This window comes from Gymnoscopelus microlampas, assembly GCF_963454915.1.
Source record: "Gymnoscopelus microlampas genome assembly, chromosome: 2".
Taxonomy (NCBI): Eukaryota; Metazoa; Chordata; class Actinopteri; order Myctophiformes; family Myctophidae; genus Gymnoscopelus; species Gymnoscopelus microlampas.
Genome location: NC_139939.1, coordinates 22,126,688 through 22,154,576, shown reverse-complemented (window position 1 = coordinate 22,154,576; position 27,889 = coordinate 22,126,688). Strand labels below are relative to the sequence as shown.

Sequence of the window (27,889 nt, the reverse complement as noted above, 5' to 3'; positions counted from 1 at the left end):
TTGTTCACCATTGTCTTTGTTATAGTTGGTGGCGGGCACTCTGCTATTCACTCGACTTAGAACGATTGTAGCCTACCGTCCTTGCTATGTGTACATTAGTGTACATAGTTAGAATTTTAGAACACATACACAATCAAGAGCACATGCACCTGTGTGCTTCTCCTAATCAGGGCAACACAGCACACCTGTTGTGTAAAGGTGGCTCTGACAACACTTGCCAATAAATTGAATGGCCAGTAGGTGGCTCTGGCAACACTTGCCATTAGAGGGCAGAACAACGATTCTTAAAACTATCTAATAGTCTTCAAACTGTTTTGATCCAGTACCCTACCTACAGCACCCACAAGAGGGCAGCATCATACAACCAAATGGTTTTCCATTCTACATTGGGTGAAATGACATGTAGCATACAATGCAATCATTCAGCCATAACAAACCATAGTAGTCAGGGAAACGGAATAGTTTATGGAATGTTATGACGTTTCTGCAAATCTTCAGAATGTCTAAGGAACAGCCAGAACAAATTATAAACAGTGAACAGAACACTGAAGATTGCTTTGAAACACATGATGTAAGAACAAAATACTACATAAGGCTGAGTTCATTCCAAATATTAGACTTTTTGGCAATTGAGCAGACTTTGGTGAGTGTGTGACTTCTGTGTTTAACTAAATAGCCCTGTATACAGGGTCCCATAGGTCTATACCTGGCGCCCTCCTTTTTTCCCTTTACACCAAAAATATTTTCACCATGATGTTCGCCTATGTTTGCTGAATGTTCGCCTATTACATGCCCATAAAAGGAAAGGACGCGAGGGTTCCTGTGTCTAAGCCACTATGTGATGTTTAACCACTTAAACTCCGCAGCAAGGTTGTAACGGAGGTCCTCTTAATCTCCGTTACGTTACAGGACTTTGAGATATGTTCATGTACTTGTCAGGGGACACACAGTTATACAGGTATATATTGCACATGATAAATGAGTAGGAGACAAGTAATGGATTATAATTATAATCTTTATTATCTGTTGCCATGTATGTGTGTTCCAGACATCGGGGGAGGGGTCACCTGTGAAAGACAAATGGCAAAGTTAGAATAGTTATGCTATGGGCTCTAAGAATATAAATGTTATTGCTATGTTTCTCACAACTTACTTGTCCTTTCCTGTCTCCTACTCCCAGGGTGCAGTATTAAAAGAGTCCCCGGGGAAACAACAGCTGCTTTTATAGTTCCGGGAGGGTTCCATCACATAGGATTGTGCCAGGGGTGGGGAAAATGTTATATAGTTATGTTTGTGGGTTATTGTGGGGTTTGGGGATGGTAGTTCCTTTAGATCAGTTAAGTGATGTCATATTGTGGTTTACATAGTAGGTATATTGCTGGGTTTGGTATGTGGGGGGTTTTATGGGAAATTATTAGGATAGAGCAACCCTGTAGTTGGTAGCACCTGAGGGTGGGGAGTATAAAAGGCTGCTTTCTATGCCAGTCTGTAATAGGGCTGGTCAGAGTAACATCTGGCCAGAGGACATGATTTTATTGTTAGGATGTATATTATGGACACTGTAATTCTCTTTGGAATAAAGGCCCACCAAGTGGCATTTCATATATTTCCTGCCTCTGCCTCCTCACTTCGGGTCATGACCGCTCGGTCAATCTAACAAATGGTGTCGGAAGTGGGATTTTTTTTTTCTTTTTTGTTGACCTTGGTGAGGAGGTGAAGATGAGGAGAGGATTAAGAAAAAATGAGGAACAGGAGGAGCCTGATAACGGAGAAGTGATGTCGGGAACTGACCAGGGGGCCACGGCAGCCCCCACCGGGGACACGCTGGAGGAGCTGTCTGGCATGATGAAAACGTTCATGAAAACTCAAGCAGCAAGAGAACAGAAGCATGACAAAGAACTGTCTCGCCAGGAGTTGAGATGGAAAAATTTGGAGCTCCAGTTTCGGCAGATTGAGGGCCGAGTACAGGACATGAGAGGAGAGTACGACGAGGAGCAAGAAGTAACGATTGACGAAGATGACGGTGGGGGTGATGATGATCTGGAGGTGAGGCACAGGCGCAGGTCACCTGTCCATCGAGACCCAAAACTGTTGCCACTGTCTCCCGGAGATGACATAGAACAGTTTTTAACCACATTTGAAAGAATGGCGCGCGTATGCCGTTGGCCTCCAGATGAGTGGGCTGTCCGTCTGGTTCCTCTCTTGACGGGGAAGGCCCGTAGTGCATATGTGCTCATGGACATGGCGGACTCAGAAGACTACAAGAAGGTGAGAAAGGCGATTCTTGTCAAATATGAAATCACCCCTGAAACTTACCGACAGAGATTTCGTGCCTTGAACATCCAGTCGGGTGAGACACCCTGTGAGCTGTACGCCCGCCTGAAGGACATGTTTAACAAGTGGGTCCGAATAGAAACCACCACCGTTAAAGACATGGCTGAACTTTTGATCCTTGAGCAGTTCCTGAGAATGGTGCAGCCAGAAATGGAAGTGTGGATTCGGGAGCATGATCCAAAGACTGCTGATGAGGCTGCCCGTCTTGCGGAAGTGTTCCTCTCTGCCAGGAGGGGCCGCCAAAACTTTGCCGCCAATCAGAGTGGTCCCCCCGGTTGGAAAAGTAAGTCCTATGGGGAGGAGAGGGGTGGTTATGGTCAGGCCCAGAGTAGAAACTCCAACAATAGGCAGGACCCCCCATTTAGACCCACCTATACCAAAAAGCCAGACAGGCCAGAGTTGAGGTGCTATCAATGTGATGAGTTAGGCCACACCCAGTACTCATGTCCGGTTGCTAGACAGAATAAAACATCTCTTCTCTGCTCTGTTCCTAGACCTACTGGGCTAACTGCTGTCAGTCAGGAAAGAGGTCGTATGGTGTCAGTGCATATAAATGGTCAGCGGGAGGACGCACTTGTAGATTCAGGCAGTTTTCAGACTGTAGTGCGATCCAGCCTAGTCCCCAGAGAACAGTGGACTGATGACAGGGCTAACATTAGCTGTATCCATGGAGACGTAAAGGCCTACCCCACTGCTGAGGTCTATTTGACAGTGGAAGGGCAGACATTTCTTCTTTCAGTGGCACTAGCACCCAAGCTCCCATATCCGGTCATTTTAGGACTTGATGTTCCCACTTTATTAGATTTTTTACAACCCACAGAGCCACAAAATAGCCTGTCTAGTCACAAGTCTTTTACTCCCATTGAAACTGTGTCTGCGGTAGAAGTGGCCCAGGAGTCAGTGCTCTGTAAGGTCGAGTTGGAGGAGGATTCAGGGACCATATCAAAGTCCTGTAATGTGGCCACTAGGGCGCAGAGTGCAAGGGAGGCCCTCAGGGAACTACCGTTTTATGACGCTGAACTGAAGGCAGGTCCAGAGAAGCCACTAAGGTCCAAGACCCAAAAGCGAAGGGACAAATTTTTGGGTGCCCCTAGGGAAAGCGCAGAGTTGCCCAAACCCGACCACCCCTTAGACATGGACATTCCCCCTGATGTAGGTGTACTGCAGCGACAGGATCCTACACTGAAGTTATGGTTTCAGAAAGTGTCAGAGGTTGAGGGGCGCAAACATGCAAAGGTGGGCTGTTTGGGGGGGGCTACCTACGTAATTAAGAAAGGTATTCTGTACCAGTGTCAGGGCAGTAGTGAGGCCTTAGCATTACCACAGTCCCTCAGGCATACAGTCATGGAGCTAGGCCATTCAGTTCCTTGGGCCGGGCATATGGGGTTTTACAAAACATTGCGTAGAATCAGTAGCCGATTTGCATGGCCAGGCATGTACACCCAACTTTCACACTTTTGCAGCTCATGTGACACATGTCAGATTACCTCAAGGAGGAGAGTAGCGAAGGCCTCCTTACAGCCATTGCCTATTATTGAAACACCATTTGAAAGGATAGGCATGGATGTAGTAGGACCTTTAGAAAGGAGCGCCTCAGGTAACCGTTTCATTTTAGTTATTTGTGACTATGCCACTCGTTACCCAGAGGCATTCCCCCTGAGGTCAGTCAAAGCCAGACACGTGGCAAATTGCCTATTACAGTTGTTCTCCAGGGTAGGAGTAGCCAGAGAGATCCTCACTGACTGTGGAACTAACTTCTTGTCTAAATTATTGCAACAAGTGTATCAGCTGTTAGGTGTAAAAGGGATTAAAACCACCCCCTATCATCCCCAAACGGACGGGCTGGTTGAGCGGTACAACCAGACCCTAAAGGATATGCTGCGCAAGTTTGTGTCTCAAACAGGCTCCGACTGGGACCAGTGGTTGCCATACCTTCTTTTTGCCTACCGTGAGGTGCCACAAGCTTCTACCGGGTTCTCCCCTTTTGAACTGCTTTATGGACGGCAGGTGAGGGGGCCCCTGGACCTGTTGAAGGACTACTGGGAGGAGCCAAAGGGGCCAGGGGAGGATGTGGTTTCATACGTGGTGAAGATGAGGGAAAGACTGGAGAAGATGGCTGCTCTGGCAAAAGAAAACATGGCCACTGCTCAAGAGAGACAGAAAACGTGGTATGACCAGAATGCCAGGGAAAGGGTCTTACAACCAGGACAGAAAGTACTGCTGTTGCTACCGTCATGTGAAAGTAAGCTGCTGGCAAAATGGCAGGGGCCTTATGAAGTCACCAAACAGATCGGTAAGGTCACCTATGAAATCTATATGCCAGACAGAGTGAAAAAACATCAAAACTTTCACATTAACCTGTTAAAAGAATTCCATGTCCATCCAGATCCAGAGCCAGTTGTACAACAGTTCCTCATCCGACCTGCGGGGGTGGAGGAAGTGGAGGAGCTGGTGTTCCCGACCAGCACAGCACAACCCAGCCCAGTGGATGTGACTCATCTCACAACCCCACAGCAGGAGGAGATGAAAGCTCTCCTAGATCCTGGGCTGTTCCAAGAGCGACCAGGGTTCACCAATCTAGTCCACCACAACATCTACCTTAAAAATGTGGCACCCTGCCGGAAGAGAAGCTACCGTATCCCAGAGCGGTTAATGCCAGCCTTGCAGCAAGAGATACAGATGATGTTGGAGATGAAAATCATTGAAGAATCGAACAGTGAGTGGTGCAGCCCTGTGGTCCTGGTGCCGAAGAAGGACGGCTCTTTAAGATTCTGCATTGACTTCAGGCACCTAAACTCCATTTCTAAGTTTGATTCATACCCGATGCCCAGAATTGATGAACTGCTAGAGAGGGTGGGTAAGGCAAAGTTTATCAGTACATTGGACCTGAGTAAAGGGTATTGGCAGGTGGCCTTAGCACCAGAAGCCAAATCACTGACTGCCTTTACAACACCTTCTGGTCTGTTCCAGTTTCGAGTTATGCCATTCGGCCTGCATGGTGCCCCTGCAACATTCCAGAGGCTTATGGACCAGGTCCTGCGAGATGTCCCTGGATTCTCTGCAGCCTACCTTGACGATGTGGTGGTCTTTAGCCAAACCTGGGAAGAACATCTGGCCCACCTACAACAGGTCCTCCATCGGATCAGGGCTGCTGGGCTGACAATCAACCCCCGTAAGTGCGTATTTGGGAAAAGGGAAGTGGAGTACCTAGGTTACGTCATTGGGGGCGGAGTCATCCGACCTCAAGTGAGTAAGGTGGAGGCTATTACATCTTATCCTATCCCAACCACGAAGAGGAGACTAAGGTCCTATCTGGGGCTAATTGGCTGGTATCGCAAATTCATACCGCACATATCAGAGCGAGCTGCTGTCTTGACAGACCTAACTAAAGACTCTGCACCAACCAAGGTCCGGTGGACTGAAGAAAGTGACAAAGCCTTCAGAGACTTGAAACAGGCAATCAGTACCGAGTCCGTTCTACACAGTCCAGATTTTAACCAGCAGTTTACCCTTCAGACAGATGCCTCGGGGGTGGGCCTTGGGGCTGTGCTTTTACAGGAAGCTGAAGGGGAGCTGAAACCAGTTTTGTTCCTCAGTCGGAAGCTGCTGGACCGTGAGACCCGGTACTCAACAATTGAGAAGGAGTGCCTGGCCATGAAGTGGTCTATTGAGACGCTGAGATACTACCTGCTGGGGCGCAAGTTTATCTTGGAGACAGATCATCGAGCACTCCAATGGTTACATAAGATGAAGGATGCAAATATGCGGATTGCTGGATGGTACCTTTCTTTGCAACCCTACAACTTTACTGTCAAGTACCGGCCAGGGAAGTCCAACCAGGTAGCTGACTGGTTGTCCCGTAGGTCCGAATGTTGAGGTACTGTGCTTCTGGGGGGAGAGGAGGAAGGTAATGTAACGGAGGTCCTCTTAATCTCCGTTACGTTACAGGACTTTGAGATATGTTCATGTACTTGTCAGGGGACACACAGTTATACAGGTATATATTGCACATGATAAATGAGTAGGAGACAAGTAATGGATTATAATTATAATCTTTATTATCTGTTGCCATGTATGTGTGTTCCAGACATCGGGGGAGGGGTCACCTGTGAAAGACAAATGGCAAAGTTAGAATAGTTATGCTATGGGCTCTAAGAATATAAATGTTATTGCTATGTTTCTCACAACTTACTTGTCCTTTCCTGTCTCCTACTCCCAGGGTGCAGTATTAAAAGAGTCCCCGGGGAAACAACAGCTGCTTTTATAGTTCCGGGAGGGTTCCATCACATAGGATTGTGCCAGGGGTGGGGAAAATGTTATATAGTTATGTTTGTGGGTTATTGTGGGGTTTGGGGATGGTAGTTCCTTTAGATCAGTTAAGTGATGTCATATTGTGGTTTACATAGTAGGTATATTGCTGGGTTTGGTATGTGGGGGGTTTTATGGGAAATTATTAGGATAGAGCAACCCTGTAGTTGGTAGCACCTGAGGGTGGGGAGTATAAAAGGCTGCTTTCTATGCCAGTCTGTAATAGGGCTGGTCAGAGTAACATCTGGCCAGAGGACATGATTTTATTGTTAGGATGTATATTATGGACACTGTAATTCTCTTTGGAATAAAGGCCCACCAAGTGGCATTTCATATATTTCCTGCCTCTGCCTCCTCACTTCGGGTCATGACCGCTCGGTCAATCTAACAAAGGTGCTCGGGTGGCGCAGTGGTAAAGTCCCTGCCCACCATCACGGAGGTTGTGGGTTCAAATCCACCGTGGTGCATCCGGCTTTGTCGGGAGTCTATACGAACACAATTGGCCCATGTTCGGGGGAGAGAAGCCGGGCAGGGAGGGTGACATTGGTCTTTGCACGTAATCCTACGGGCTGGGGCGGCACCTGTCAGCAGGGAGTGTTGGGCGGGAGGGGTAGGACGAAAGCTCTACGTCCTCCCGGTGGGGGCTCCTCACTGGTGGGTGAGTCAGTAGGATACAACAGCAGTGACAACACAGAAGTGTGTGTGGGGAGGAATCAATTGGCATAACGACTAAATTGGGGAGAAAAAATGGTAAAAAATAATTGGCTATTCTAAATTTAAGCGGGAAAAAAAAAAAAAGGAAAAAAAAAAAAAAAAAAACCCCCACAGCATCCATATTGTGGCTAAAGCTTTAGCTGAAAATAGCAGATCGACAAGCTCACAATGCGATGAGTTGTGAGCTTGTCAATCGACCTGAGATGACGTCCACAAGCCTGTCAAACACCTGCTTCACATCGATGTTGTCTTTCGCACTGGCCTCGAAGACCTAGAAGCCTATAAAAACACACAGAACAGAGACACCAAAACCCAAAAAATCACAACTTTTCATCAATTAAAAATAATTCCAACATTTCATGAATAAAATCTAAAAATGTCCATAAATAAATGAGAAGAAAAAAAAACATTAAAGAAGTAGTGAACATAGCACAAGCTCATGTAGATCTGCTATATTCACTAGTTTGGGTCCCGAGCAAACGTCTAATTTCTCTTTCGGGTCTTGAGCTAAAAAGTTTGGGAACCACTGTACTAGCACCATACGCAGGCCAAAATGTTCACTTGTGTACAAGATATCTCAAACTGTAATGGGCACAATGAATGCCATGACACTTGTTCCCCAGAGGACGAACCCAACTGATTATAGGTAATACTTCACCCAACAAATGAATAATGGTGAATTTGCTTCACCAACAACGGAACAATGACATGCCGGAACAATGACATGTAACCATTTTGAGTTGGGTAATCACAGCTGAAAATAATAACATTAACTATTATGGGTGTTTTCAGGTGTTTCTGTGTGCCAGCATGAAGTCAGGAGCTGTCCATGCTGGCAAACAGTAGTATAACAACACATACTGTACAGCAAATGAAACGGTGGTGCCCCATAATATTGTCAGAAGACCATCATACAATTTGCAATTGAGGCATTTGCAGCAGCGGATGTTCTTATCCGGAGCAACGTGCAAAGTGCAAGGTCAGAGTAAGTGCCATGAACACTTTGTCAACCATCAATAGAATGGTTGAAGAATTATTGAAGAATTATAGTACTAAGAAAAGTATGTGACAGCATTCCATCTTGTTATCTAAGGGCACGCTCCCACCGCACTTTTATTTTACCTCAGGGGCAGAATCTGCCAATGCTTTGTCAATGCAAATGGGTGGATTCCTGGTCTTGCGGATCTTTTCCAAGAATCCACGCATTTGCATTGACAAAGCATTGGCAGATTCTGCCCCAGAGGTAAAATAAAAGTGCGGTGGGAGCGCGCCCTTATTCCTTATTCCTAAACAATTCAAAAGGCCTTTATAAGAAGTTCTGTAGGCACTGAATGCTCAGTCTTGCCTGTCTAATCTAATGAGGTAAGGTCATTGATTTACACACTGTCTTATTTGAATCATACACATGGTTATTGATGGTCCTCTAACATATTGTTGAGCAAAGTGATTTTAAGGCTACTTAACATGTACTGTTCAGATGGCCTACATTGAACTGTTATAGACAGAACTTTTCTTTTTCATCTGAGGTTGGAAACAAAGTGGTATGAACTATTGTCATTCTTTCCATCTCCTCAGTCACCATGTTCTTCTGGAGTTTCCTGTTCATCATTTGCATGGCTGTGCACCATGTCTCAGGTACTGTCAGCTACATCAGTATATTTACACTCAGTACAATATTATTCATTTGTAATACTTCCCCATCTACTTCTCTGAAGAGAGAGAGAGAGAGAGGGAGAGGGGGGGTCTGGGAAACCAAGTCGGCAGTCACAATGAAATGTTCTCTGTGCAGGATCATACCGAAGCTGTAAAGAACTGAGAGATGACTTGGGTGTGGATGAAGGTGAAGTGATTAATTCATAGGTCTTTCTATTTGTGTTTTTTTTCCTACTGTGTGCTGATTTTCCTTTATGTTTCTGCCTCTTCAACCCATCAGATGGCATTTTTCACCTCCGTACAAGGAATGGCATGGAATACCAGACTTTCTGTGACATGACGACTGCAGGTGGTGGCTGGACACTGGTGGCGAGTGTTCATGAGAACAACGTGTTTGGGAAATGTACAGTGGATGACCGCTGGTCCTCACAGCAGGGCAACAAACTACTGGTGCCCGCTGGTGATGGCAGCTGGCAAAACAGGAACACATTTGGAACAGTAGAGGGGGCCACCTCTGAGGATTTCAAGGTAGGGCTACTCTTTGATTGATCTTCAACGATGTTAGTATTAATGCCTCATTGATTTACTTTGCTCCTGTGCTACCCATTAATATTACATCCATCTTATACTCCTGATACACAGATTCACTGATGTGCCTTCACTACTAATAAACTACTATGTGATGAAACTAGTTTCATCACCTGTTTCTCCACTATTATTATCCCCTGTATACATAAGTGGAATGCACTTGTGTATACAATTTACACCATTACCTTCTTGTGTACATAATACATCCAACTATGCAAAATCTCATATTTATTTATTCACCCATATCCATAACCTCTATCTACTATATAACATTCAAATTGAACATCTGTGGCGGGTGCACAGATATGCCCATATTTAGACTGGACATTTGTCACGTGTTGTTAAAGGTTAAAGTGATATTTCTTTCTTAAGATAAGTGTTAAATAACTATATTGTGATAGTAATCATTGCTATAGAATGGTTGTTCAGTAACAAGGGTCTTCCCATCTCTCTAGCTCTTTAGTAAACAGAAAACACATTTTCAGATCAGGATATCAATTTGTGGTATCCTGAGAGAGAATTCATACAGGATAGGATAAAAATGACACAAAGAAATTTGCATACAAATATGGAACTGGAACACATTAAAATGTAAGCTGATAAATGGGTAATATCTCCTGATTGGCTGAAATTGGCAACCCAAATTCGTATTCTCTGTTTATTAAGAGCTGGAGAGACGCCTATTACTGAACACAATATAGCAATGGTTATCAGAATATATATAGCTTTTAACAAAAAGCTTTCAGTTAAAAAAAAATATCACTTACCCACCTTTAACGCAATAACCTCGGCAATGATGGGCAGGCAGATAATGTTGCGCAAAGAGCCACGTTATCTGACCCCAAAAAAAGAAAAAAGGAGATAGATTTGGTTAAAGTCTTAGATGAGTTGTCTTGGAATATTTATTGTTAATTGTATGGTATTTCATGGAAAATCGTTGGGAAGTGTAAATAAAGTTGTTGTTGTTATTATTACAATTATTATTGTTATATTTTTTATGTCTGACAGAATCCTGGCTCCCAAGAGACTATACTGTAGTAATCACATTCTCTTAACTCCATGATGATTTTCCATATGATGTCCACATTTGTTGTGCTATTTCTTGCAAACTGCTGTTGCTCTGCATTGCACATATTAATACGCAGATCTCCACAACGCAAAACATGTTATATGTTTGTACTTGGACCCTGCTGCTGTTTGCAGCTATATTTAATGCCTGAAATGTTTTCAATTATCATTCATGCTTTGTGCCTTGCGTACCAGGATAAACTTTGGTTATGAAGGCCCAAATATAGATGAAAAGAAATATGTAACTTAATAGTCCTTCTATTGGGACAATCACTTATTAAAATTAAAAACGTTTTAATTGATACTTTGTGTTGTGTGTGTGTGTGTGTGTGTGTGTGTGTGTGTGTGTGTGTGTGTGTGTGTGTGTGTGTGTGTGTGTGTGTGTGTGTGTGTGTGCATATGTCCTTGCATTTTCATAGTATTGTATTGGTGGAGGAGGATACATTCCTGACGCACCGAGAATGTGTGGTGACTTCAGTGCCTTTGACTGGAGTGGCTATGGGACAAAGTCGGGTTGGAGTGCATCCAAGAAACTTATTGAGTCCTCCGTGCTAATCTTCTATCACTGAGCCTCCTGCATGTTCCTTACACCACTGACATATGGCAAGCAACACTACGGCTTTACAAATATCCACATGTTATATGCATTGGATTATAAATCATGTGTACTTTAATTTCAATGTAACTTTTGATGTCTTGGCCTCTTGATGTGTATTGTTGCTGTAACTTTTTTTTTTTGGGGGGGGGTTCATAATGTTGTCTTGTTTTTTCTATTTTGCACCTTATACTGTTATTATCTTTTTGCTCGATTTGTTTTTACTTACCGTATATAGCACTTTGGTCAACCACAGTTGTTTAAAATGTGTTTCATAAATGAACTTTGATTTAATTTGATCTCTCCCCTCTGTACTCACTTTATGTGCTATGTGAATAAATAAGAAAATGTCCATCTGTGGCTATTCATCACTCACTCCGCTTACAAAAGAAAAGCCTTCTGCTTTCAGCTTTCAGCTTCAGTGATTTAGCTATAGTTAATTATCCATGTATGCTGAGAGTTAACTCTGCGGGGAGCATAAACGTGCTCAGCAAGTTTCATGGCAAGCAGACCATTAGATATTGACTTCAAATGGCATAATGGTAGTGCTAAAAGAAACAAGGTGACCAACAAATTCCATGTCATGATGACACATATTTCTTATAGAGTATTCATATTAGATATTGTTCTTTTTTCTCTGCATTTATGATTATCAATTGTGTAGCTGCAATTCATAGGAGCTTGTAGGCTACAAATAATGTCGCCCAATTTTCTACGCCTGTAAACTTGTGATTTGACAATGAACTTGAATATGAAGCTGGAGTTGAAGCTGAAAGGGCTTAAACCACATTTTCTTACATGTTTTCTTGTTTACAGTAGGATACATGTAGTGTTTATATGCTACTGTTTTATTGCCGTTGACTGGAGTCTCCAGTTGAATCACTTATCAATAATGTCACATCCCAGCTTTCATCATCAACAATCTACTAACATAAGTCATGGCAGGTTAATTACAAATAAACACCTGACTATTGTGAATTTAAAGAATAAAGTGACCAATGGTATAACATTTGTAGTATATTTAATTTCTAATAGGAGTCATTTAGAAATGCTTTATATATCTGTCTGCCTGTACGATTTACTGTACAAATGAGACAGTAGCAGATGTTCAAAGTGCAAGGTCAGAGTAGCCATGAACCTTAGTCAACCAACAGCAGAATAAGTGGTTGAACAATTATAGTGCTAAGAAACGTATGTGCTACAAGGTAACAAGAATTACAAGTACATCTGGGATTTATCAAAAATAATACACTACAGCACCAGTCAAGCAATGAATGGTCTTTCACCCCATTGGCTATTTGAAAATAGGCAATCTACAAGCTGAGCTTGTGGATCAGCTATTCTTTTCAGCTATTCTTCTTAAATAACATTCAGGTTTTCTCCACTTAAAAAATCACACACACACACACACACACACACACACACACACACACACACACACACACACACACACACACACACACACACACACACACACACACACACACACACACACACACACACACACACACACACACACACACACACACAAAATTGTGGAAATTTAAGCCAATAAATTCATAGCTTTGTGATATTTATTCTCATATATTTCAACAGATACAATACAAATGGGAAATCATTTACAAGGAAAAATGTCACTGCGATGAAAAGTCAAAAGAAAATATATATTTTTAAAGCCAACCAGAATATAGGGCCGTTCAGACCAAGCACTATAACGATAGCTATACCTATATTGTTCACCATTGTCTTTGTTATAGTTGGTGGTGCCATTGACTTGAGTTAGAACGATTTTTAAAACTATATCTTTATAGTCTTCAAACTGTTTTGATCCAGTACCCTACCTACAGCACCCACAAGGGGGCAGCATCATACAACCAAATAGTTTTCCATTCTACATCGGGTGAAATGAAATTCAATGTGACATACAATGCAGTTCAGACATAACAAACCATAGTAGTTATGGAACAAAAATGAATATGTTATGGAATGTTATAATATTTCTATAAATCTTCAGAATTTTTAAGGAACAGCCAGAACAATAAAAACAGTGAACAGAACACTGAAGATTGCTTTGAAACACATGATGTAAGAACAAAGGCTGAGTGCATTCCAAATATTAGACTTTTTGGCAATTGTGTTGACTTCAGTAAGTGTGTGACTTCTGTGTTTAACTAGATAGCCCTGTATACAGATTCCCCAGGTCTACTTGGCCCCCTCCTTTTTCCCCTTTACACCAAAAATGGGTGCCCAACTCCGCCCAACCATATGGGGTTTAAGTGGCGAAGCCATTAGCGATCAACAGGCACAGCCACCCTGGCTCATAGGGAGCGTAGGGAGCGCGTCCTTTAGGCTGCCTCCCTTGTGATTGGCTGAGGGACTGGCTTCGCCGTTGACACTGTCATTCATCCTTTCACAGATGACGTCCACAAGCCTGTCAAACACCTGCTTCACATTGATGTTGTCTTTCGCACTAGCCTCGAAGAACTGGAAGCCTAGGGAGAAAAATACAAAGAACAGAGACAGAAGAAAGCCATTCTATTCAGCCAGTGATGGAACACATTCAATCCGGGCCCAGGGCGCATGAATGCCCCCCCCCCCCAACCACTATGCTGTATACAGACAAGCTCTTGCATTATAGTGCTATGGTGCGGGCATTTACAAGCCTTACTACATTTTTCTCACACGGATTCAAAGCATTTGAGACATGATTGCAAAACATGTAGGCCAAATAAGTTAATTAAATGCTATTTATAGTTTTTTTTTATAAACGGACAAACAAAGGGAAACAAACTGAAATGCCTGTACAGCATATAATCGTGCATGACAGTGCACGCACGCACAAAACCTAAGAGTTCAGAACCACGGACAGCGGTCGCGTCATTTTGGAACCCGCTTCAACCGTATTATACGGTTGTTGGAATACGTGATGGGTCCGCCCAACACGCCAGTATATACAGTATAATATACTGTATATTGGAAAATGCAACAATTGTCACCTTGGCTGTTTGCCTTGAGACTACATAAGGTTGAGTGTAACTGCACAGTGTGTATGATTTATTAAGGAAATGCAAACAATTCTCATGTTATGTGTATAATGAATGTTCTGTGGTACTCAGTGCCTACTTCAGTGGTGTTAGCTTCCCCTCCCACTTAGAGTAAGAGTCATGTGTGAGTTAGGTTCTTTTAAACCCCAGCATCCGTATTCAAGAAAAACCTTGGCAGAAATTAGCAGATTTTCATTATACATGAAAATCTTTCATTATACATGAAAAATAACATTCGTTATACATTATGTGTGTAATTTGTGTGTGTTTTCCGTTTATCATTTATAGAAAAACAAGCAAACAAAAAAGTGTGATCATTTGTTGTTCTAAGATAATGATGTACCAACCTAGCTCTGAGGCCAGTCTCCGTGCGTCCTCAGTAGGGACCTGTCTGTCCTCCTCCAGGTCTAGCTTGTTTCCCACCAGCACCACCTGAGCGTTGTCCCACGAATAGGTCTTGATCTGCGTTGCCCTGGGAAACACAACACATTAAAAACAACAGAAATCTTGTCAATAAAGTGTTTCATTTTCCCATGTATTTTTAACCAGTTCAACCTGGCATTCCCATTTTGGACTAGGCCTAAATAATATGATATGAATACTATTTATATAGTGACTTTTAAGAAACCCAAAGAGCTTTACAACCAAAACAAATAAAACTAGAAAAAGGTCTCCGCCAGGTCAGGTAGGTTATTGTGGGCCAGAAATGTTGATGGAATATGAAAAATCGGACAGATCCGTCTTGATCACATGACTATAGAGATAATGTGTACTGTTTGGCCAAAATCAGTAGGAGTAATATGTGTTTTGCAAAAATCGGCCTCCTTGGCGGTGCAATAATAGGGCAATGTGTAAAGGGTGGCATTTGGGAATGTGCGTGCAAAGATTCACCACAATCGGATGCTGCGTTCAAAACTTTTTGTTAAAAACAGGGCACTCCTGCAAACTTTAGATGCCAATCAGGATGGAATATGAAAAATCGGACAGATCCGTCTTGATCACATGGCTATAGAGATCATGTGTACCGATTTGCGTGATATTTGGATAAAATCTGAAGGAGTAATATGGACGGACGGACACGCACACACACGCACACGCACACACACACACACACACACACACACACACACACACACACACACACACACACACACACACACACACACACACACACGGTGCAAAACATAGTCTCGGCCACGGCTTCGGCCTGGAGGAGACAACAAAACGAAACTGGCAGTTAAAGGTCTTGGTGAACGGATGTCTTTTCAGGGCAGACTTAAATGAGTTCACCGTTGGGGCATTGCAAATCTCTGTCTGGAGAGAGTTCCAGAGGGTGGGGTGGGGGGTGCCAGACCGTGCCACACTGAAGGCTCTGTCGCCACTCGCCAAACGTTCGCAGGGAGTGGGGAGGAGATGTATGGGACAGACAGGGGGATCAGACAGGTACTGGGGGGCATGGGGAGAGTTTGGGTGTGATGCGGAATATAACCGGGAGCCAGTGCAGGTGAATAAAGGTAGGGGTGATGTGTGCGGTCAGGGCTTGGTAGCAACATATGTCAACATATGTTTTTTTTTTAAATAACAAACATTTTATTAGCAGATCTACATGCTCACAACGGGTGGGTTGTATAGATTATTTACTATTATCATTTTCTATTTGTGCGGTGGCTATTTTTGAAAAATCTTGAAAGTGTGAGAACTACTGATTTAGAAGGCATTTGTAGAATCGGGCCTCAGGTCTTAATGTGTTAAACAGGGTTTTACCTACCAGTCCTGCACAGAACAGAAGGTCTCTTGGCTGGTGATGTCGTACATGAGCAGGAACCCCATGGCTCCTCTGTAGTAGGCTGTGGTGATGGTCCTGTACCGCTCCTGTCCTGCTGTGTCCTGGAAACAACAATGTAAAACACCAATAAACACGTCAAATCTATAGCTTCCAAATACAAAGAATTCTGAACGGCGTGGCTCCAATGTGGATCTCAGACGTCATCTGGCCAGCCTGTGACCTCAGTCATCTCAGACCTCAGGGTTGTCATTGAAAGTCCACTGCACACTTAATGAACACTGAGTGAGATTAATCAATAAAGATGAATGCACAATTCACTCTTGGTGTGTTTGTTTTGTGCCAGGGACCCTCAGAGGGGAAGATGTGTTAAAAAAAAAAATCTAAATTTTCCAAACATTTGATATTTTTCAAACATCTTCAAAGATAGCAGATGTATAAGCTTGCACAAAGTGACGTGCTGTGAGCTTGTATATTTTTCAATTAGCAAACACATAAATGGATAAAGTAGTTAAAATGATTGTGATGCTACATTTAAAAATGTTGCTGGGGACCCCCTGGAACCCCCCCCAAGGACCCCTGTTTAATGTTTGAAAGCATTGGAGAGAACATCTTGACCCCTCTGAGTCAGTGTTTTTCAGGGAGTTTGTGAGATTACCAGATATGAAAGTTTTTTAAGGGAGGACATTTAACAGGCGCACGCACACGCACACACACACACACACACACACACACACACACACACACACACACACACACACACACACACACACACACACACACACACACACACACACACACAGCTCTATTAATGACCTTGCTGCAACAGCTCAACAGAACGGAATGCACACAAGATAAGACGTTGCACTATTATGCTGCAAAACCAACTGCCCTTGGTGGTTCTGAAAGTCCCAGCAAAGCAAGGTGCAATGATTAGGTATACTTTTCAATCACACTGTCTGTACATTTAGACAAATATATATTCTAGTAGACAGCATTGGTGTTGGTCTACATCATGACCTTAAGCACAAATAACATACAAAGATCAGAATCATTATTATTTTGTATTACCAAGTAATAAAAAACAACAGAAAGGTGTTGAGGCCTGGGACAAAACTGGCACAGTACATCTGTAGCCCCTTTTACGCAGCCTGCTCAAGGTGGGAATGGTGTACCATCCTTGTGCCTCATTGTTCTGTATAAAAGACAGTCATGGATTTGGGAGGCATTGTTGTGTCACCTTTGATCCGGCAGAGAAGGCAATCACAGAGCAGAATTGATGTCTGTGTAAAGAGGACAGGTGTCATGGTGGGCACAGGGGTGTGATGTCTAAGGAGAGAGCGAAATTAAAGTTATAAAGTGTGTTTTTTTTATAACCAAGTGAAAGAAAATGCTTCAATACAGGCACTTCTGTGACTGCAGTCTGCTAAACTGTCAGTCCATTTTGTGTCAGTATTTTGTTCATTCCCTGAAGAAGACCTTGATAAGTCGAAACGTTGGTTTCTCATTCAAATAAATCCTGCATCGTGGCTACGAGTGTGCAGCCTTTTCTTTTTCTCGTGTCAGTATTTTGTGAAATAAATGTGTAGGCTATAGTTGTAAATCTCTGCTGTCCGGCAGGAACCAGCAAACTCCAAAATGTTCATTTTTCAGGAAATTAAAAAAACGAAACAAAAATGGAGTTAAGAGGTTTTGTTCATCATTGATAAGAACAGCTGAATAGACCTCCAAGCTCACAATGAGGTTGGAGGTCAACTCCACCCCCCTTTGCTGGAGGTAGCTGGTTTAGCAGAAAGTTTGCGAGTTTGCTCGGATCCAATGGAGTTAGCTGCTTTTGTCAGAAGCACTTTTTAATACTTTTCATTGGTTCAATATTTGTTTTACCAACACACAGACGTAAAGGGTGTTCAATAAAAATGTGAAAGCGGAAAAATGGAGTTAGCTGGTTCCTGCCGGACAGCAACGAAATGTACAACAGCAGCTGTTTGCCTGCTTTAAATTACAATAATTGAGCAATGCATACAGATTTACCAAATAACTACTTGGTGAATATATAAGTCCTGAAGAGGAAGAGGGGGGGGGGGGGGGGGTCAGCACAGGAAGCATATACACCAATTTACAAGCCAGTCACTAGGTGTCAACTCAGAAATCTGCAGAGCACAGATACCAACAAAGACACCCAACAGCTATTAGCAAATCCTCCTGGAAACAAAGGCCAGATTCTATCCCAGGCCTCGGTACATACATGGTGTAGCAAGGTACGTTGGTGGCTATGGAAACAGTTCTTCCAATACATCAGCTAGAAAAGGGCAGATGTTTATCATAGCATACGAATATCATTATTCCCTTTTCACCCATCTAGTTATGGGGCCAGGCTTCCAGCATGGACCCATATTGTTATTCGCATTATTTCCGTTTCTTCTTCTTCTGCCACTTTTGCCAGTTCTGGCTGAACCGTGCAGTCGCTTTTTATGAAACTCGGCCATATGATAGATGGTCATGAAAAACGATCAAGAAATAATTCTCACAATCTTTCGTCAAAAGGTGGCGCTATAGCACTCAATTGAAAAATGCCAACTTTGATCAGGTACAACTCATGCCCTGTTTCACCTACAGCCATGAAACTTCGATGCACACATGCGTCTCCTCATGCTGAACAACTTTCACACTCTGACTTTTGACCTCTGACCTTTAGATCTCCCACCATTTTGAATTATATGAAAAACAGTTAAAACCTATCTCCTCCTGGGATTTTTGAGTAATCTGCACGAAACTTTTTACACATGAACTTTGGACCTATACCAAAAAACGTTTGCAAAATATCTTCCATAAGTGAAAAAATGAAGCTTTAATGAGCCAATGAATATTGCAGTTTTATGACAATTATTCATCTGCCCCTAACTCATACATGCAGACTTACCATTCTTTGAAACTTTGCAGAAATGTAAAGGGCCATTCCAAATATCACTGAAACCAATCTTACTCCAATTGGTCAAACGGGGGCGCTATAGCAATTTTTTGAAAATTGAAACTTTAAACAGGCAAAAGTCATGCCTCGTTTGGCCGACAGCCATTAGACCTGCTTACACATGTGCCTTGACTAATGAGGAACACATCTATCACGTTGACCAGTAAGCACCGCCCTTAGGTTGTCCGCAATCTTGAGCAGTTTGAAAAACACGTAAACCCAGGATTTTTCAGCTATTTGCGTGAAACTGTATGATCAGTGTGATCTCTTTTTTCAGAGGTTTGTCTCTTGGTCCAATAGCGTCCCGCTTAAGTGTATGTCTCACAACCTCAAGGTCACAGGTTCAAGCCTCACTTGGTGCAGACTTCATCTAAGTTGCATTTCACACAACATGACTATCAATGAATACATTTGCAATTGTTAAAGATAACATGAAATACTTAATTGAGTGTTTTTTACATACTTCATTGTGAAAATAGCTGATCTACAATCTCACAACTTTTCAGATAGCAATGAGAGTATGTTTTTTCAATGTATAACATACTTCATTGTGAAAATAGCCGATGTACAATCTGACAACTTTTAATGGTTTGTGAGCTTGTAGATCGGCTACTTTCACTAGTTTTGGTTCTGAGGAGATGTACAATTTCTTCATTGGTAAATGGTTTGTGAACGAGTGATCTTTGTGTTAGTGAAACAGGGGCTTGGGTCATGACAGAAGGCAAGAGTTTGTGATCCTCAACAGACGATATCAGCCTGGACAAAGCTATAGCACTATAGGTAGTGTTGCAGCTACCTAAGAGTGCCTCATGATCGCAAGGTTGCCGGTTCAAGCCTCACTTGATGCAGACTCATTTAAGTTGAATTGCAAAAAACATGACTCAATCTATTCCGTTTCCATGGCTCTCTCTCTCTCTTCAATCTATTCCGTTTCTATCTTCAATCTATTCCGTTTCCATGGCTCTCTCTTCAATCTATTCCGTTTCTATCTTCAATCGATTCCGTTTCAATGTCTCTGTCTCTTCAATCTATTCTCTCTCTCTCTCTCTCTCTCTCTCTCTCTCTCTCTCTCTCTCTCTCTCTCTCTCTCTCTCTCTCTCTCTCTCTCTCTCTCTCTCTCTCTCTCTCTCTCTCTCTCTCTCTCTCTCTCTCTCTCTCTCTCTCTCTCTCTCTCTCTCTCTCTCTCTCTCTCTCTCTCTCTCTCTCTCTCTCTCTCTCTCTCTCTCTCTCTCTCTCTCTCTCTGAGGGTCGGCCATAGCTGAGTGGTTAGTGAGCCCGCCTAGGGAGCCAGAGGCTCTGGTTGACCCAGGTACGATTCCAGGCCAGGTCAGCAAATGTGTCGATGAAACTAAATTTGTCCCTGAGCAAGACTCTTAACCCCTAATTGCTCACAGGCCCTCATTGGAAACAAGACCGCAAGGACTTTCATGAACTGACCTGTTAAAGGAATTATCATTTCTCTTTCTCTCTCCTGGCTCCATATTATCGCTGCTTGCAGCTATATTTTGTAATTAGTATTCAGTTTCGTATGGGCAAAGTTCATTCTGATGGCAGTGAGCGGAATCAATAATCAAGTAAAATGGTGAAATGAAAATGTTCTCCGTATGTGGTTAAAGTTATATATTTATCAATAATCTAATTAAAAATAAAGAGCAACTCATAAATAACAATATGTTTTCATCAGATAGCATCAGACTAAATATAATGTGGGTATGCTAGTCCTGTTAATGTCAGAGAAGAGATGTCCCGTGTCTCTCTGCACCATAAGCAGATTCAGCCTCAGCAGCTCAACCCCATGCATCTTTCATGAAACCAGAGGAGTCGGATCGATGTTCAACATCAACCGTCATTAACTCTGGGGTGTCAAAATTGAGTTTGCGCACACACACACACACACACACACACACACACACACACACACACACACACACACACACACACACACACACACACACACACACACACACACACACACACACACACACACACACACACACACACACACACACACGTGACTATGACGAAAAGTGTTACCTTTTTTCACTGACGAAAACTAAATAAAAACTAAGCTATAGTGACTAAAACTATGATTAAATATACTGACAATTTTGTCAGCAAGGTAGCTGTGTGGAGCACATCAAAGCATAGTTGTATTTCAGAGTATAGGTGGGTGGGTGGTATACTGTTAAAGGCTACAACTGTAGAGACAATAAAAACTGTAGTCTTCTCCGCACAAAGAGCTACTGCCAATGTTTTATTTAGCTGAAAACGTGCATTTAGCGGAGACAATCATGCACACGATCAAGAAAGAGGTTCGTTTTGTTGTTTCTCCCTATGCACGCTGATGAGGTTCCAGCATCCAGACCCAAAGAGATAGGTGTATATATATATATATATATATATATATATATATATATATATATTATGTCTATGTTCAGACCACTTTTCATGTGTTGGCTCAGCGCTGCCTCTAGCACAGCCAGCATTACTACACATCACTGTCTGCTTTGCACCAAGGGATTGAGATCTTTGCTACCCTCAGTGCTGTGGTGTTTTGATTTCTTCTGAATTTTAATCATAATTAGTTTTCAATATAATATCAGGCTAAATTCTTGTCATTGGTCATAGTTATAGATTATTATTTGTTGCTTTCCAAGGGTTGTAGACATTGGATATTCACCAAAAGTATTCTAACATTTTAAACGTTGTGTCATGGACTAACAGACTTATTTGTGTTACATCACCCTCCATCTATGGAATGAGAGCAGAACAAGAGACTATTGTGCAATCTACTCCACTGTCTTCTAATATGATCAACAAGTCAAGTTGGCTTGAAATCAAAAGAGAAAAGTTTATAATATAATATCACTTTTCTCTTGTCTTTTAGAACAATGGAGTTACATTCTTTCTGGAATGTAAACATTGGTATGCTATGAAAATCACTTTGAATCAAATTTATTGAGTTTAATTTTCTGAAAAACCTTCTCTCTTGGAATGGAATAGAGAAAGTAACATCACTATTTGGCCGTGTTGCTGGATGCATAAACATTCCACTTGATGTATTTTTATAGCAAAATCCACAGAGGCAGAATTTGTTTATTATACTGTAAATCAGACTGGATACACTTCTGAAACACAGGCAGAATTGTAACTCACAATGCACCTTAAGTAAACTTTTGGGACACTACTTAGGCATACATTTACATATAAATGGTAATTTCATCTGCATAATTTATACATTTCTGTATACTTTTTAAAAGGTGGAGATTAAAGGAATCTGTGTGTGTGCGCACCCACACGTGTGTGCGTGTGTTTCTCCCCTCACCCAGATCTGCAGCTTCACTCTCTTGTCGTTCCTGTAGATGGTCTTGACTTTGAAATCGATGCCCACCGTGCTGACAAAGGCTGAAGTGAAGGAGTCATCCGCGTAGCGGAACAGAAAAGAGGTTTTTCCCACACTGCTGTTACCAATGATCAGCAGCTTAAACATGTAGTCAAAGTTCTGGTCAGCCGCATCCTTCTGGGCTTGAGTCTGGCCTGCTGCTGGTTCACTGGCCATTGCCATCTTGGAAAAGCTGGCAAAAGAACAAAGAAAAAAGAAATGTAATTGGCATGGTGGGGTGCCTCATTTCCCAATACCTGAACGTGTAGATCATTGGCTCTCAAAGTGGGGTCAGGGGACCCCCAGGGGTCCTTGGGGGGGTTCCAGGGGGTTCCCAGCAAAATGAGTTAATTTTGCATTCAATTAAGTCTAACCACTTGAGCCCGATATACATTGGCTAGTTAAAAATTGACATGAAAAAGTTTGAGAACCACTGGTATAGAAATTGTCTCTTTTCGGTGAGTGACACCAGCACACAACTATGTGTAAATCGGGCATAACTGTATAGCCACACTTTCAAAATGGGAACAGCTTAATTAATTGAACTAAGAAAAACCTACTGTTATGATGAAGTTAAAATGTATGTGGTACCGTAGATAGACCACTGAAAGAGGGCCATCACTTAATTTCAAACAAATGTGTGCACAATACAGAATAGATCGAGTATAATATGCATTGCTTATTGCAATATAGACGACAAATGACAAACAAATATGTGAGCTACTGTAAGGCTTTTAGTTATTAATCGCAATTTCAATAACAGTCTGGCATGAAGGAAGAGAGGTTACTTTCATAATAATATGTGTCTTGCCGAGGCCAGGGCCAAGTCTAAATCTTTATATAGTCTATAGCAGTGGTTCCCAACAGTCACAATGCGTCCCAGCTCGACTTGAGTTTATAGGTTGGCTATTGTTGCTAGTAGTCATATGCAAAGTATAAAGTGTGGGTGTGCGCATATGTAGGGCTGTCACGATTACACATTTAAGTTGACGATTAATTGTCACGCAAATAATTGCGATTAACGATTTAATCGTGTTTTTGGCGTTGAACATTGGAACATATGAATAACATTTTTATTTCTGTTTGGTTTTTAGGCTTCATAATCACAAATGGCACAGGGCAGATATGACAAATAACTTGAATACAAATAAATTACTGACACATTCATACAAATGTAATACTTTCCAAAAAATAAATAAATAGAGGAAATAGCTGATCTACAAGCTTACATATGTGACATATGGTGTAAGCTTGTAGATCTGCCATTTCTGCTATTTTGGGAAAATGTAAGAACATTTTTTAACATAGAAACGAATATGACGATTATGCAAAATAATTGGGATTATCTCAAATAATTGCGATTAGATGATCATACTCTCCGCCAGAGGTGGAGAGTATGTTTTCGTCTCCGTCCTTCCGTGTGTCCGCCAAGCTAACATCGGTCAAGCTTCACGTGACACGTGACAATATGTTGAAAGGGTGTGCTTTGATTGGCTAGCGAGACGCATGACGAAATAGAAACCTATAAACTGTGTCACTTCAAAAAATCATTTATATTTTGTGAGTGAGCTTCCATCAGCCAAGCTAACATTGGTCAAGTGACACGTGACAATATGTAATATAAATAGGTAAGACAGGATTAATCAGGAACAGTACTGGCGGAGACCTGTGCTCCGAGGAGTACATTTTCTAGTGTTATAATTGTGACAGGCCTATACGCATATGCGCACATATCTCAGCTTTTGTAAGATGTAAGAAGGGGAGGAGGGATCGCCAAGGAATAAAGGTTGGGAACCACTGGTTTAAAGCCAAGAACACAAATCATCTTAGCCGGCAATATACAAAAACAATCAAATATTTAGGAGATCTGTGACATGAATAATACATAAACCTCAGATAGCTCCATTTGGCTCTGCTTAGCTATTGATTCCAGGATATGGCCAGCTCAATTAAGACTAGGAATAGGTGAGAAGGTGCATACTACAGTATATGAAAAGGGGGTACTACTAAGTCAAATCATATGAAACTTTATTCATATAGCAGATGTTGCATATTGATATGAAATACACTGTGCTTTAATTAAGGGAAATTAATCTAAAATATTCAAATATAGCAGGCTTGTTGTATGGGGGAGGGCTAAGCAAAGTTCCTAAGACTTCCTAAGAGGGCTAATAGCAGATGATGAGAGAATATACTGTAGGTGGAGTACACAGCAGCTAGGGGGATGCAGATGGCACACAATTAATATTTTCCTATGAAAACAGTTTCCTAATTTTTCTCCATCATCCATCCATCCATCTCATTCATGTGCAATGAATCAAAGTCAGAGCATGTTCCTACTCGTCTCTAAACCACTCAATTTCTTCATCTCTCTATTGGCCCGTGTCCCTACATCTCTCACATGGCCTTACATTTACAGCACCTATGGGACCTCTCTAGTGGTAATCGCATCAAGGGCGAGGGAAGACATTCTGTTCTCCCTCCTGTATCTTTCGGCCATCTATAGTGAAATTCTCACAACAGTATCTATCTATCGTATCTATCTATCTCTCTCTCCATGCATCTTCTTTGCCGTCTTATTTATCCACCTATTCATCTTCCTGGTCATCCATCCCTGGTCTCTCCTCTCTCTCATCATTCTTTTGTTGGCCCCATGCCTGATCAAGTCACACACACACACACACACACACACACACACACACACACACACACACACACACACACACACACACACACACACCTGATTGCAGCAGCTCTCCCTGGAGTCCAGCTCAGCACTAAACCTTCTAGGGCCATAAAAAGTGACCGGGCATCATGCTCCACACAGTACGCACTCAGCAAAACTCTATGTGCAGTGCGCGCGCGTACACACACACACACACACACACACACACACGCAAGCACGCACGCACGCACACACACACACGCACATGAAGGCTCGGTTCCAGCAGTGAAAGACGCAAATTTGTGAAAGCTTTCAGCACAACACGCAGATGCAGAATAATACTGTCGCTCATACTTCCCCAATAAGTTATATAGGGCTTTTGAGGCATATCCTAAAAATACAAATAAATGACCATACAAAAGCAGCCCACCCCTATCATGCTGGAGCTGAACTTCGACTAATTTGAAACAAACTATAGGCTATTGAGTCAAGTGGTTTAAATGGAAAAGGTGTGTGCACTGTCAAATTGTGCTGGGAGGGGCTTTGACAACCTGTTTAACTGATACACAACATAGAGAGGCTACTTAGGAAAATAAGTGTCTGGCTGGCTTCATTTTACAACATGCAATCCCAACCAAATTGGATCTGCTTCACTCGGTAAAGTTGTCAAAATGCATTCATGACCACTTGTCTCTCTAATACGCCGCCCCCTGCCCTGGTATAGAGAATGAGCCTGATCAGCGACAGCCTGCCACCATATGGTACCGAAAACCAAAACAAACCAATAGCCACGCGCAAGTTCAACAACGACCATTTGACGACAATAGGAATGTTTTCTTTTTTTTACCTCAGATATTGCTTGCCCGCTTCTCTCGTCCGTATTCAATAATGTATTCCAACACAACTCCCGATCCGTGTGCGATCAATGGAAGTAATAGTCCTCTACTGTTGCGCCCTTCCCTGATCTGATCTCAGCCTGACTCTGGAGGAAATGTGCCAGACTGCATGTGTGCCACTTTAATCCTACAGTACCGTGAGAGTAGGTACTCTACCCAAGTTATCCATGTGGCCAAAAGGGCAAAAAGACACAAATGATTTAATGGGCCAGTAATTCTCATCTATTTCGTGCCAAGGACCCCCAAATGTATATGTATTTACTGAAAATGTTTTGTGCCAGAACCCCAGAAGAGAAGATTTATGTAAAAAAAAAATTTAAATGATCCAAAGGTTTCCAAAAATGTTTTCATATTTTAAAAGAAATAGCAGATGTACAAGCTCACAGCACCACATACGCTGTGAGCTTGTAGATCTGCTATTTTTGAATAGCCAACATAGCCCCCCGCCCCCCCTCCAAGTAACCCTGGGGGTCCCCGGGCCCCACTTTAAGAACCAATGGATTAGTGTTTACTATAGCTTTACAGCAACAATCAACGTGACTTAAAATAATCATGTTATAGACCAGATACTTTCTTCTGTTCAATTAGCATTTTATGACATATCCAAAACACACAAAACTTATAACACACATTTCAGCGTCCTAACTGTAGGCTTGTACAATTGGAGCCTTTGTGTTCATTTTAACCACAGTATATCATGTTGGAACAGGTGAAATACTAGCACTGCACATCTCCAGGCCAGTGAGACTCAGCAGCCAGGCCTGCTGCCAAAGAGCATAAAACGTTTTTTTTCCTTTGCATGGTGACGAGTCCCTGTGGCAGCAATATCATGTTTGTATCACTGGGGTTATGACAGTTACTGTATGTCAGTGCTGTATGTCAGTGCATTACCATCAAACAAAATGAACAGATAATGTATGCAGCCTAGTATGTATTCAGTATGATCTTGAACAAAAAACAATAATTCCCCCACTGGAAAAAGTGGGGAAAAAAAGTACACAGTACCATCCACATATTGGCAGTTTATTAAAAATACTATCAACTGTAATCAAATCAAGCAAGGAGTACGTAACACTACCAGAATGTAGATTTAACATAAACACTTCAACAACAAGCTGAAGAAAAGTTATCACAGAACAAATATACATTTTCACAACTTCTCTTTTCTTTTTCCTGTTCAGCAGGAAAAATGACAGGTGAATCCTAACGAGAACGACTTTATGTCAAAGTTGTTAAAAAAGTGAAGCGTATCATTTCAATGTATTCTCTCTTACACTGTAGCTCAACTTGTGCTTTTGAGACACTGAAAATCAAACAATTCAAACACAGAATTATTCTTTAACTGCAAAGCCAGGAGTCGCCGATATATGTGATGTAGTCAAACATAAAACATTCAAGTATAATAAAAACTACAAATCCTTTAAAACTTTTGCTGACTGCTTATATGTATACCGGTACTGTGTGTGTTACGTTAACACTAAGGACTTTACAGAGTGCACTTGCGGGGCATTACATTGACTGACATCTGGAGGCACAATTAACTCAATCCTAGGCCGTCTGGTCATTGGTTCTAGACCAGCGGTTCCCAACCTTGACTGGCTCACCTTCCAGTGAGGAACCCCCACCGGAAGGACATAGAGCCCCTCCCCAGAACACGGGCCAATTGTGTTCGTATAGACTCTCGACAAAGTCGGCTGCACCGTGGTGGATTCAAACCCCCAGACTCAGTGGTGGTGGGCAGGCACTTTAGCACAGCGCCACCCAAGCGCCTGTAATTTTTTGATCGAACTATTATTGTTTTGCCAATGAATTGGGGGCCCACTTGCAGGTTGGGAACCAGTGTTCTAGACCAGTGGTTCTCAACCTGTGGGTCGGGACCCCCAGGAGGGTC

General features: G+C 42.3%; 1 protein-coding gene across 1 annotated transcript; it reads right to left on the bottom strand.

Annotated features, from left to right (window-relative positions):
* Positions 1-12,839: 12,839 nt before the first annotated feature.
* LOC311058659 (ras-related protein Rab-3D-like) lies at positions 12,840-26,073 on the bottom strand. Its single transcript, XM_084076122.1, has 5 exons — positions 25,950-26,073; positions 22,381-22,630; positions 16,073-16,191; positions 14,652-14,776; positions 12,840-13,752 (listed from the first exon to the last, which is right to left on the bottom strand). The coding sequence occupies exons 2-5, from the start codon at positions 22,618-22,620 to the stop codon at positions 13,556-13,558; spliced, it is 681 nt and encodes a 226-aa protein (XP_083932248.1). The 5' UTR covers positions 22,621-22,630; positions 25,950-26,073; the 3' UTR covers positions 12,840-13,555.
* Positions 26,074-27,889: the final 1,816 nt, after the last annotated feature.

What these genes read in the sequence shown, in the direction of transcription:
- LOC311058659 (XM_084076122.1), bottom strand. Translation starts at nt 22,620, where the DNA reads ATGGCAATGGCCAGTGAACCAGCAGCAGGCCAGACTCAAGCCCAGAAG. An exon ending in GAGTGAAGCTGCAGATCTGG is followed by an intron (nt 16,192 to 22,380) that starts GTGAGGGGAGAA and finishes TGTTGTTTCCAG; the next exon opens with GACACAGCAGGACAGGAGCG. An exon ending in GAGACTGGCCTCAGAGCTAG is followed by an intron (nt 13,753 to 14,651) that starts GTTGGTACATCA and finishes TTTTCTCCCTAG; the next exon opens with GCTTCCAGTTCTTCGAGGCT.